General features: G+C 38.2%; 1 protein-coding gene across 1 annotated transcript in view; it reads left to right on the top strand.

Moving 5' to 3' along the window:
• tmtc1 (transmembrane O-mannosyltransferase targeting cadherins 1) overlaps positions 1 to 10,732 on the top strand; it is a 264,439-nt gene extending 253,707 nt beyond the window's left edge. Inside the window, exons 18-19 of the mRNA XM_030149448.1 lie at positions 7,980 to 8,057; positions 8,846 to 10,732. Of these exons, the coding sequence (XP_030005308.1) occupies positions 7,980 to 8,057; positions 8,846 to 8,971 (204 nt within the window). The 3' untranslated portion in view covers positions 8,972 to 10,732. The remainder of the gene's footprint in view (positions 1 to 7,979; positions 8,058 to 8,845) is intronic.
• The last annotated feature ends 460 nt before the right edge of the window (positions 10,733 to 11,192 follow it).

An 11,192-nucleotide genomic window follows, 5' to 3' on the forward strand; every position in this document is an offset into this window, starting at 1 on the left:
TTGGCTGTGTTTATCTCCATCTTGCCAATGATTTGAACAGAATTATGGGAAATTTCTTCTACCCCTCTGTTCGTAGTGTGGTCCTGGAAAATCTCTGTTTTGAGGGCTATACAGCCCTCCGCCTTAGCCCTTCCCCTCCATGTAATTGAGAAACAGGACAACACTACCCCTTCACATGTACATGCAAAACAGAGGGGTAGGGGTAAGGGGGAGGGCCAAGGGGTGAATAAGGATTCAGCCATAATCTCATCTTGCAAAAATAGACTTACTTTGTCTTATTGGCATATTTCAGCTAATACTGCATTAGATATAACCAGTGACAAGGCAAAATAATGATTTGCATAATATCCCAACAAAGGACTAATATTGTTTCCTACAGTCCAAAGGGTCCGATGGACTATTGGTGTCAGTTGGTGTCCGTCTGTCATCCATCCGTTCCTCCATCTGTAAACAATTATTCATGAATCTTTTTCTCCGAAACTGTCAGAATGACTTGATATTTTTTGTGGAAGATCTTTGGGGTCAGGTCTACCAAGTCTGTTCAAAGAATTGGGAAATACTGATTTTTAATTTTTTTTTTTTTTAATTTTTTAAATTTTAGCAATCCCCATTGGTTTATAATTGAACAAATTTCAAAGTGCTATAATTTGAAAACAATTGAAGATATTGATATAATTACTGCTGGCAATAAATAGGAAGTCACACATGGGCTTTCATTTGGTGCCATGGCCTTTGACTTTGAGTGGCTTTCAAAGGTCAAACCCAGACTCTAGATTTTGCTATCCTGACTTTTAGTGGTCGTATTTTAAACTTGGTTTTATGGTCAGTTAAGCTCTTGAAGATCTTGAATGGTCAAACAAATGTCAATTACTGTCTTTAAATATGCTGTTGGACTACAGGACCTTGGTCCTATTTTTTTTAAATAATGACATAATGTGCACAGCTGCACAGTTTGAGAATATTAACTCTTAAATGTTTTTTGTTGCATGCAATAATCACGACCTGCTTAAATTTAAACTTTTCTCTAGTTTTCAGGCTCATTATTGTTTATTTATTTAGGGTTTGGACTTTTATTCTCATTTTAAGAAATCAGAATCCTGCCTAGTACATGGCAATTTTTTTTATATTTTAGAATATTTGGCTGATTTCTCTGAGGGAGCTTTTTTTGCAGATTATTTCTCACTTTTTCCCTTCTTTTCCTCTTGTGCTGTTGAACAGTGTGTCATTATGACTTTGCATTTCTCACATTAGTTAAAAACATCACTCTGACTGATGCCAAACGTTGGATTTTATAGATTAAGCACTAATAATGTAACACCTACATCATCTGGTAGTGACCACAACAGAGCAACAGTATACATGTAGAAATAATCACTTCAGATGTGAATCATCCCTAAATGCTGCACTCAGATGTCAAAAGGCTAATACAACTCTTGTCTGTTTACTAAGCTGATATCTTTTAACGACATGAAGTTCCACTAGTACAGGGCACTCCATGATCACCGATGCATCAAAGACCAAATGCCCTGCTCAGTGTTATAAACCGCAGTCCAAGCTGTCTTTATTTATTTATTTATTTATTCATTTATTTATTTATTTCATCTTGACATTCCAATAAAAGATAAGTAGAAGTGCAGCTATTTGTTATTTTTCCTCAAGCACCAAACACGAAGCAGTAAACCATTAGTAATTATATCCCTGATGTCAGTTGTGGGATTGAAGCAGAAATAGAGCAACAGAATCCATTTTGTGGTTGTTCTGTCTGCAGACAGATGATGATGATGAGTAGAGAGTCATTTATTCTGGTCTGTTTTGTTCCACTTCTGAAATCACTGCACTAGTTTTAGCGCCCTGCAGGTAGGACTGATTTCCATTTAAATACACTATATTGCCAAAAGTATTGGCTCACCCATCCAAATAATCACAATCAGGTGTTCCAATCACTTCCATGGCCACAGGTGTATAAAATCCAGCACCTAGGCATGCAGACTGCTTTTACAAACATTTGTGAAAGAATGGGTCACTCTCAGGAGCTCAGTGAATTCCAGCGTGGAACTGTGATAGGATGCCACCTGTGCAACAAATCCAGTCATGAAATTTCCTGGCTCCTAAATATTCCACAGTCAACTGTCAGCTGTATTATAAGAAAGTGGAAGGGTTTGGGAACGACAGCAACTCAGCCACGAAGTGGTAGGTCACGTAAACTGACAGAGCGGGGTCAGCAGATGCTGAGGCGCATAGTGTGAAGAGGTCGCCAACTTTCTGCAGAGTCAATTGCTACAGACCTCCAAACTTCATGTGGCCTTCAGATTAGCTCCAGAACAGTGCGCAGAGAGCTTCATGGAATGGGTTTCCATGGCCGAGCAGCTGCATTCAAGCCATACATCACCAAGTGCAATGCAAAGCGCCGGATGCAGTGGTGTAAAGCACGCCGCCACAGGACTCTAGAGCAGTGGAGGCGCCTTCTCTGGAGTGACCAATCGCGCTTCTCCATCTGGCAATCTGATGGACGGGTCTGGGTTTGGCGGTTGCCAGGAGAACGATACTTGTCGGACCGCATTGTGCCAAGTGTAATGTTTGGTGGAGGGAGGATTATGGTGTGGGGTTGTTTTTCAGGAGCTGGGCTTGGCCCCTTAGTTCCAGTGAAAGGAACTGTGAATGCTTCAGCACACCAAGACATTTTGGACAATTCCATGCTCCCAACTTTGTGGGAACAGTTTGGAGCTGGCCCCTTCCTCTTCCAACATGACTGTGCACCAGTGCACAAAGCAAGGTCCATAAAGACATGGATGACAGAGTCTGGTGTGGATGAACTGGACTGGCCTGCACAGAGTCCTGACCTCAACCCCATAGAACACCTTTGGGATGAATTAGAGCAGAGACTGAGAGCCAGGCCTTCTGTCCAACATCAGTGTGTGACCTCACAAATGCGCTTCTGGAAGAATGGTCCAAAATTCCCATGAACACACTCCTAAACCTTGTGGACAGCCTTCCCAGAAGAGTTGAAGCTGTTATAGCTGCAAAGGGTGGACCCACGTCATATTGAACCCCATAGACTAGGAATGGGATGGCACTTAAATTCATATGCGAGTCAAGGGAGGTGAACAAATACTTTTGGCAATATAGTGTACCTTGTTACAGCTCCCGTATTTTTGTACCTTACATCTCTGGAGTTAACAGTCTGAACCTCAAATGAATGTGCCATAAAATCTACTAACTGGAAATTATTCCTGCAAGACTCCCAGGATTTGTGAAATTCTACAGTGTGAATAAAAAAATCATTCCACCCGCATGTAGCGTAGAGTGTAGAATTTTGACAAAATCATCAATAAAGAAATCATCAATAAGAAATTCCATCTATTATCTGTTGAATATTCAGAGTTTGTTCATCACATCATGCCAAAAAGACCTGAAGCGGCTTTAGCTTTTATCTCCTGAACAGAGCCACTCGTCTGGATCATATAACAATTATTCAAGCTGTTTCTGCTGTTTCATTGATAATATAGCCTTTTTTGTTTTACAATAATGTGATGTTTTAATTAAAGAAAAGAAGTTGAATAATTTAACCAGAATACCCAGCTACATCTGCATGAATGAGCTGAAAACACAGATTTGTGGTCTTCATTAAAAAGAGTAAGCCTGGCAGGTTTTCTATGGAAGCATTCATTTTGAGTTCTCAAAAGTGTAAGAAAACCTAAACCAAGCTATCAGTCATCATCATATAACATAGATTTTATTAAAAAGAAAATGCTGAAGAAATTCAAATTTTTCATAAGTTTTCTGTTACAGAATAAAACTGTAATTCAGTACTATTCAAACTTTTATTTAGATAAGGAACCAAAGTCTATCCAAACCGAAATGGCAGACTTCCTCTTGGGTTTTACAGCAGGGCTGCAAGAGGAGTTTTTGTGTTTCTCGTCCTGTAACATGTACCTATCAAATTTGGAACGTCTAGCTGAAACATGATGGGGTTCACTCATTGTAGGGAACGCCATTGAGCCATTTGTTGCCTCACATTTCCAAAACCCATGAAATATACATTCTTTTCAACACTTCACTTCTGTTTGTGCAAAATTGTGATTTTTCATTCATGTTTAGGTCCTCACTAATGCAAACCTTCTGAGTCAAAAGTAATGATAACAATCTTTACATATACATTAGAGCCTTAGCACTGACTCTCCTATATGTATGAAGGGTCCACAATGTTTACCTTTTATGTGGCCCACATTTGGTAGCGGCACCCCTGATTGTGACGAACAAGAATGGACTTAAGCCAGCGTTTTTCAACCTTGGGGTCGGGACCTCATGTGGGGTCACCTGAAATTTCTAGTAATTGATAAAAATTAAAAAAAACAAAAAAAACAAAAAACAACTTACTAATAAAAAATATATGGTGAGTTGAGAGAGATGATCACAATACATAAAAGACATGACAAACTGTGAAGCTGAAACTGAAGCACTGTGGTACTGTTTATCTTTCAAATGTTGGTTGTGGTCGGTTTCAGATGCTGCAGCTCTTTCATGATTCATAGTTTGAGTTATTGTTTGTTCAGTATTAATTGTCAGCCTTGTAAATCCAAGCTGGACTGACTGTACATATCCTGACCAAGGAAAATAAAATTCTCACTTTGTGCAGTAATCTACACCTGGCTTTTCTGCCTCCGTCCATAATCATATACATTTCATAGCCTAAAAGGTTGGGAACCACTGACTTAAACCTTTACATCCCAGAAGAGGATCACCGTGGAAAGAAATTGTAAGATTTAGATTAGATTAGGTAAGTGGTTTCCAACCTTTTTTGGCCCATGACCCCATTTTAACATCACAAATTTCTGGCGACCCCAGACATTCAAAACAGAGACTTTTTTTGCTAAAATTTATTTGTTTTTGATCATGTAAAAGTTTGCTGTACTCTGTTGCAAATAAATATTAATTTTAGATGACATTTAGTCTATATAATGCATATTATTATGTCTGCAAATTAACACTAAATGAACAATAACTCAAACTATGAATTATGAAAGAGCTGCATTACATGATCAAAAACAAATAAATTTTAGCAAAAAAAAGTCTCAGTTTTAAATGTCTGTGGTCGCCAGAAATTTGTGCTGATAAATGGGATCACAAGCCAAAAAAGGTTGGGAACCACTGATCTAATCTAATCTAAATCTTACAATTTCTTTCCATGGTGATCCTCTTCTGGGATGTAAAGGCTTAAGTCAGTGGTTCCCAACCTTTTAGGCTATGTAATGTATATTATTATGGATGGAGGCAGAAAAGCCAGGTGTAGATTACTGCACAAAGTGAGAATTTTATTTTCCTTGGTCAGGATATGTACAGTCAGTCCAGCTTGGATTTACAAGGCTGACAGTTAATATTGAACAAACAAGAACTCAAACTATGAATTATGAAAGAGCTGCAGCATCTGAAACCGACCACAATGAACATTTGAAAGATAAACAGTACCACAGTGCTTCAGTTTCAGCTTCACAGTTTGTCATGTCTTTTATGGATTGGGATTGTCTCTCTCAACTCACCATATATTTTTTATTAGTTAGGGTTTTTTTTTTTTAATCAATTACTAGACATTTCAGGCGACCCCATTTGAATTCCAGGCGACCCCACGTGGGGTCCCGACCCCAAGGTTGAAAAACACTGGATTAGATAGAAGTTTATTGATCCCTTGGGTGAAGTCCCTCAGAGAAATTAAGGATTTAGGTTTTTACAATTGTTGAGAAACCTTGCCCAGAGCTTTGACACTGATAGTGGTGATGACGATGAAAGAGGAGAGGGTGTGAGACCTACAGAGAATTGAAGTGACAACTTTGGAAACGCAGAAACGACAGTGGCCTGAGGGAAGTTTTGACAGTTTGCATATGATTAGGTCTGATTAGATGAAGCTGGAAATCATCTTAGAGATAGCAGGAAGCTATGACTTAGACAGCCTGCACAGGGAGACAGCTTCCCTTTTGCCAAGCCACGTCTGTTGATTTCTTGTATTAATTTAGTGAACATTGCAGTCTCCCTGTGGATTCACATACACAGACAGAATTATGCACTGATTCTGTTTCCATTGCACTTATTTGCATTTACTTTTTATCAATACACTAACTTTTTTCACTCCGCCTAAACTTAAAAACAGCACAGCAGAAAAACTTTTTGCTATATTCTCAGCATTTCCACTAAATTTTTTTTCCATGCACAAATTGAAAATGTGAATAAAAATAGGAGGATCATAACATACCCGTTGCCTAAGTCTCCTATTGCATGGTAAGCAATGGCCTTCATTCTGTCTTAGGAGGCTTGGAAACCTATTGGTACTCTGCTTAACCTCTCTAAAGACCTATAGTTCATCCTGAATCTGTAAAGAAACTTTCTGGAAGGCTCCTCTGCTGCACAGGAAGCCTTAATTGACATCCTGAGAGGAGAAAAAAAACACAAGAAGAGGGAAAGTAAGCGAATCAGAGGAGGGCGACTCCATGGGAAACGTTGAAGGAGAGGAAATGAGACAGGAAGTGCTGAGGAGGCCATCTCAGGTCAATGCAGCTTTAAAGAGAACACTGTTTGTGAAGGGAAACTTCTTTATTAGCTGGTGAAGATAATAGGGTGGTGTAAGTTATTCTGCTGCCATTATCACAGCCTGAATAAGGAAAACAAACATATGGAGAGCAGCCTAAATGTTTGAAGTGTTGCTTTATTTTAGGAAATTCTGTCTCAACTGTGTCAGAGCAAAAAGTCTGGCTGCTGCCAACCCTGCAGATAACAAGCATAACCAAATACAGTGTATGCTATATGTTAAATACCGCAGACTCCTCCTTATACTGCTATTATTTAGTTATATATCGGACTTGTTTTAAGTTTATGAAGAGATGTTGTTCCTCAGAGATTATTAACTACTGTAAAGTAGGGCATAACGCAATGAAAAAGAGCTGAGGGGCACAAAATGTGAATTTGTTCTTAATTTTAATTCACTGTGAATTCATGAAAGCTAAGTAATGTCACATCTGATAAGCTATAAACTGGGTCAAATAAGAAGTTTTATGACTCTGTTAGTAATTACATGTCATCTTTCCTATGTCATTTATGGTGTTCCTCAAAGCTCAATTCTTGGACCACTTTTATTCTCCTTGTGAATGTTTTCTTTAGGTGAAGCCATAGGTTTTTTTCTGTTCAATATGCTAGAAACAGATATAGTTTGTCCTAATTCAGAGTATGTCAAATGCAGTCTGTCAAAAATACCAGGATGTCCTACAGGATCTGGCCACATTTTACATTTTGCTGTACCTACCCAAAGCAGCACCCTACAGCACTTACAACAAGATCATCACTTCACATGTTATTAATGTTTTTAATTCAAATTACAGATATTAGTCACTAAAATATACTGAATCTGAAAAAAACGTTTTTGTAATAAATCTTATTGTAGACATTTGCATTAACCATTTCCTCATCTTTAAAAAAAAAAAAAAAGTCAGTTAAAACAAAATCCAAAATGCAAGAACAATATTAACGAAGAACACGATGTATGAACAAGAGGGTCAAAGTTAAAGTTGCAATGACACATATAAATAGTATATCTGAAATTATACCCCGTGTAATTTTATGTACTGTAAAAGGCCAGCTAAGGTTGGAGTTAAATTTCTTTTGTTCACTCAGAAATAACTGAAATCCTGGTTACCGAACCTTAGTGTTTCATAAAAAAATAGTACTATCTTCTGGTTTCCATCACAATATGTCAAAACTGTTGCAAAATAAATGGGGGCAGAAACCTCTGGATTGCACAAATACAAAAGTCATTCGCTGACTCTATTTTGTTTATTTTTAAGTTTGCCATGTCAGTGGAGACAGGAGTCAGTCTGTGGGAGTGGGAAGGGCTGGAGTTACTATCCACTCCTGGGTCCACCCATTATTGTTGACTTGATGTGTTGTGTTTTATAAAAATGTGATTGACCAGTATGTTTGGTGCCCTCTTTCATCAGAGCTACAAGCTGGCTGTTGAACTCAAACCAGACCAGTCCCAGGCCTGGATGAATATGGGCGGTATTCAACACATCAAGGTACCAGGACATCACACTCCATACACACAGGGTGGGGAAGCAAAATTTACAATGAACATTTAGTTGTTTTTTCTCAGCAGGCACTGCGTCAGTTGTTTTGAAACCAAACATATATTGATGTCATAATCATACCTAACACTATTATCCATACCTTTTCAGAAACTTTTGCCCATATGAGTAATCAGGAAAGCAAACATCAAAGAGTGTGTGATTTGCTGAATGCACTCGTCACACCAAAGGAGATTTCAAAAATAGTTGGAGTGTCCATAAAGACTGTTTATAATGGAAAGAAGAGAATGACTATGAGCAAAACTATTACGAGAAAGTCTGGAAGTGGAGGAAGTGACAAAAAACGTACCAAAGCTTTTTTTAAAGCTCTGAAATCCAAAATCCTAAAGGATCCAACCAAATCCATGAGAAAAATGGCAATTGAACTTGAGGTAGACAATAAGACCGTTAGAAATGCAGTAAAAAAATTTTGAAGATTTAAATTCTCATGACTTTCAATAAACTAATTGGTCATACACTGTCTTTCAATCCCTGCCTCAAAATATTGTAAATTTTGCTTCCCCACCCTGTATGCATCATACAGTATGTTGTATACTGCAGTCGATTTACGGGTCTTTAGTTATTATAAGTTGTCTTCATTCTGGAATGCAAATCGGTGTAAATTACAATATCACTGCTCTCTTTTTTCATTTGCATTATCCATACCATCCCCACTATCCTATTTGGAGTTGTACTTCTTCATGGAGCTTATATTCGCTTGTATTTTATTCTGTGTGCAGGGAGACTATGCAGCAGCTAGGATGTACTACCAGAGAGCCCTCCTGCTCAGCCCTGGTTCCAAACTTCTTAAGGAAAACCTGGCCAAGTTGGACCGTCTGGAGAGGAGACTGACAGGGGGAATGTAGACCATCATAGTCCCCAAGCAGCTGTATCATCCTGGGCTTGGATCGGGGGTGCAGGGCATCATCCAGCCCTCAGGAGCCCAAACACCAGCCACCAGACTGCAGGAAAAATCCAGATGTGGTCCTCATGACGTCCTGTATGAGCAGTGGTGGACGATGGACTGGAGCCACACTGGGAGGGGTGGAGTCAAAGAGACTGGGCAAGTCAGGTCTGGACGCCTACCCTGGGATCAGCAGAGGAATCGCTGGTTGGAAACTACTGGGAGCGCCATGTGCTGCCTGAATCAGCTTTACTTCAACACATTTGCTTTAGACATTTGTGTATGATTGATTTATTAAGATTCATGTGAAGTTATTCCTTTTATGGCACTTAATTACAGATGACAATTAAATCCTCAGCTCTGCCTATAAGAATTATTCATATATTCATATTAGTGCAGTGAAAGTGTGTGTTATCATCATGAAGGGAATGAGCATGGATGTTTTTCTTGGCCCTTGGGAAATGTATGTGCAACAGAATAATGTCAGTTGAAAGTTCTGCTCATTGGCCTTTTTTCACCCCTTTTTTTCAGTAGTGAGTGGAAATCTTCATGTAACGTACATATGGAGGCTGTTAAGTGATAACAGGTGGTTATTCAGCACTGAAGACAAAGACCAGAGGTGGGACAGATGTGTGTCATGATCCACTTCTTAGTTTTTCCAATTTGTCTATTCAGTTGTCTCAGCAGAATTTTCATTAGTCCTGAAAAAATCTTAAAAAGTCTAAAATCCTATTAATCTGAATTTTAGCCCATGAAATGTTTTGCATACATTCTCACAGGATTTGATTGTGATATTATCAATACTTTTATAAAGTTACATTAACCTCAGTATTAGTTATTATTACTCATACTGAAACAAAACTGAAAAATAAGCCAACAAGGAACCAGTAAGCACTAATACACAAGTACAAACTCTTGGAGCCAATAAAATAGTTACCTCAAGAAATCAAGTTTCAGTTTAGTGAATGTGCATAAGAACAACTTCAATAAGATCTGGATTATTTAAAAGCATATCTAGCTGTTGGTTGAGACCTGTTGAAAATCTAAATCCTGTAAGTTGTGTAAGAAAATCATCAAAATAAGAACTTTTTTTTTGGGGGGGGGGGGGGGGGGGGGGGGGGTTGAGAGCCAATGTAAAAATCCAGAAGCAATCAGTTATCACCTATTGCAGTTTTATATTGGCTTCACTAAAATCAAACACAGTGCAATATCAGTATTTAAAGGTCTTTAAAAGTCTTCAGTTTTAGTGATGATAACATATACTTATAACTTATAATATTTAGTGAAATGCTGTATAAACATGTAAAACCCAGTTAATAATCTACATTTGCTAAAAAAACTGTGACTAGTTAACACTCGACTCCTCTGCCAGTCTTTACTTGGGGCTGATTGGAAGTTTCTGGGTCTTTGGTGCCAACAGGGTCTCAAAATGATCTGCATTCATCCAAGACCAGGACCTGAAGCAACTTTTTGATGAAATTGGAACACGCAAAGGCAAATAATTCACACCAGACACAGTATGTGAGGATTTTCCATATGACTTCAGTCATTTTGGCGTTGCACTGGTGAGAAACCCAGCAAAAAGGTTTTAATTCCCAATATAGCCACCTGCTATTAAACATACCTTTGAAATTAGATCATCTTTCTACACATGAAAGTAATGACAAGAACAGTTTTAATCCCCTGGAGCATATTAGTGAATATAAGATTAAATCTGTAAAAATCTCATGCTACATGACTTGATACAAATGTATTAGTCATAACAGTTGCTCTTACATTAAACATGAATCATGCCATGTTTATTTGACTTCCATGTCTAGAAGCGGCTACGATGTAAGAAATGTTGTGGAAACCTGCAAGTATAATAAGCTAGTGTGTGTGCTCCTGTGTGAGGAGTTATACAACGTTGTGGCTTCGTGCATACCATAACCTCTGATGGTTTCTGTTTGGTTGCTTGTTGTGGTTTTGTTGGCACTGATGTTGAAGTTTGTTGTGGAATGACTTCAGTGTGAAAATGAAGTGACAAGTGCAATAACTTGCACTAAAAAAATAAAGTCTATGTTTTATTAAAAAGGTGTTTTTATTTTTATTTATTCATCTGTGTATTTAGATTAGATAATTTTAAGATAATTCTGTATTAGTCCTACACTGGGGAAATGTACCATGTTACAGCAGCAAAAGCA

Source organism: Sphaeramia orbicularis, chromosome 12 (genome assembly GCF_902148855.1).
Source record: "Sphaeramia orbicularis chromosome 12, fSphaOr1.1, whole genome shotgun sequence".
In the NCBI taxonomy this organism is placed as follows: Eukaryota; Metazoa; Chordata; class Actinopteri; order Kurtiformes; family Apogonidae; genus Sphaeramia; species Sphaeramia orbicularis.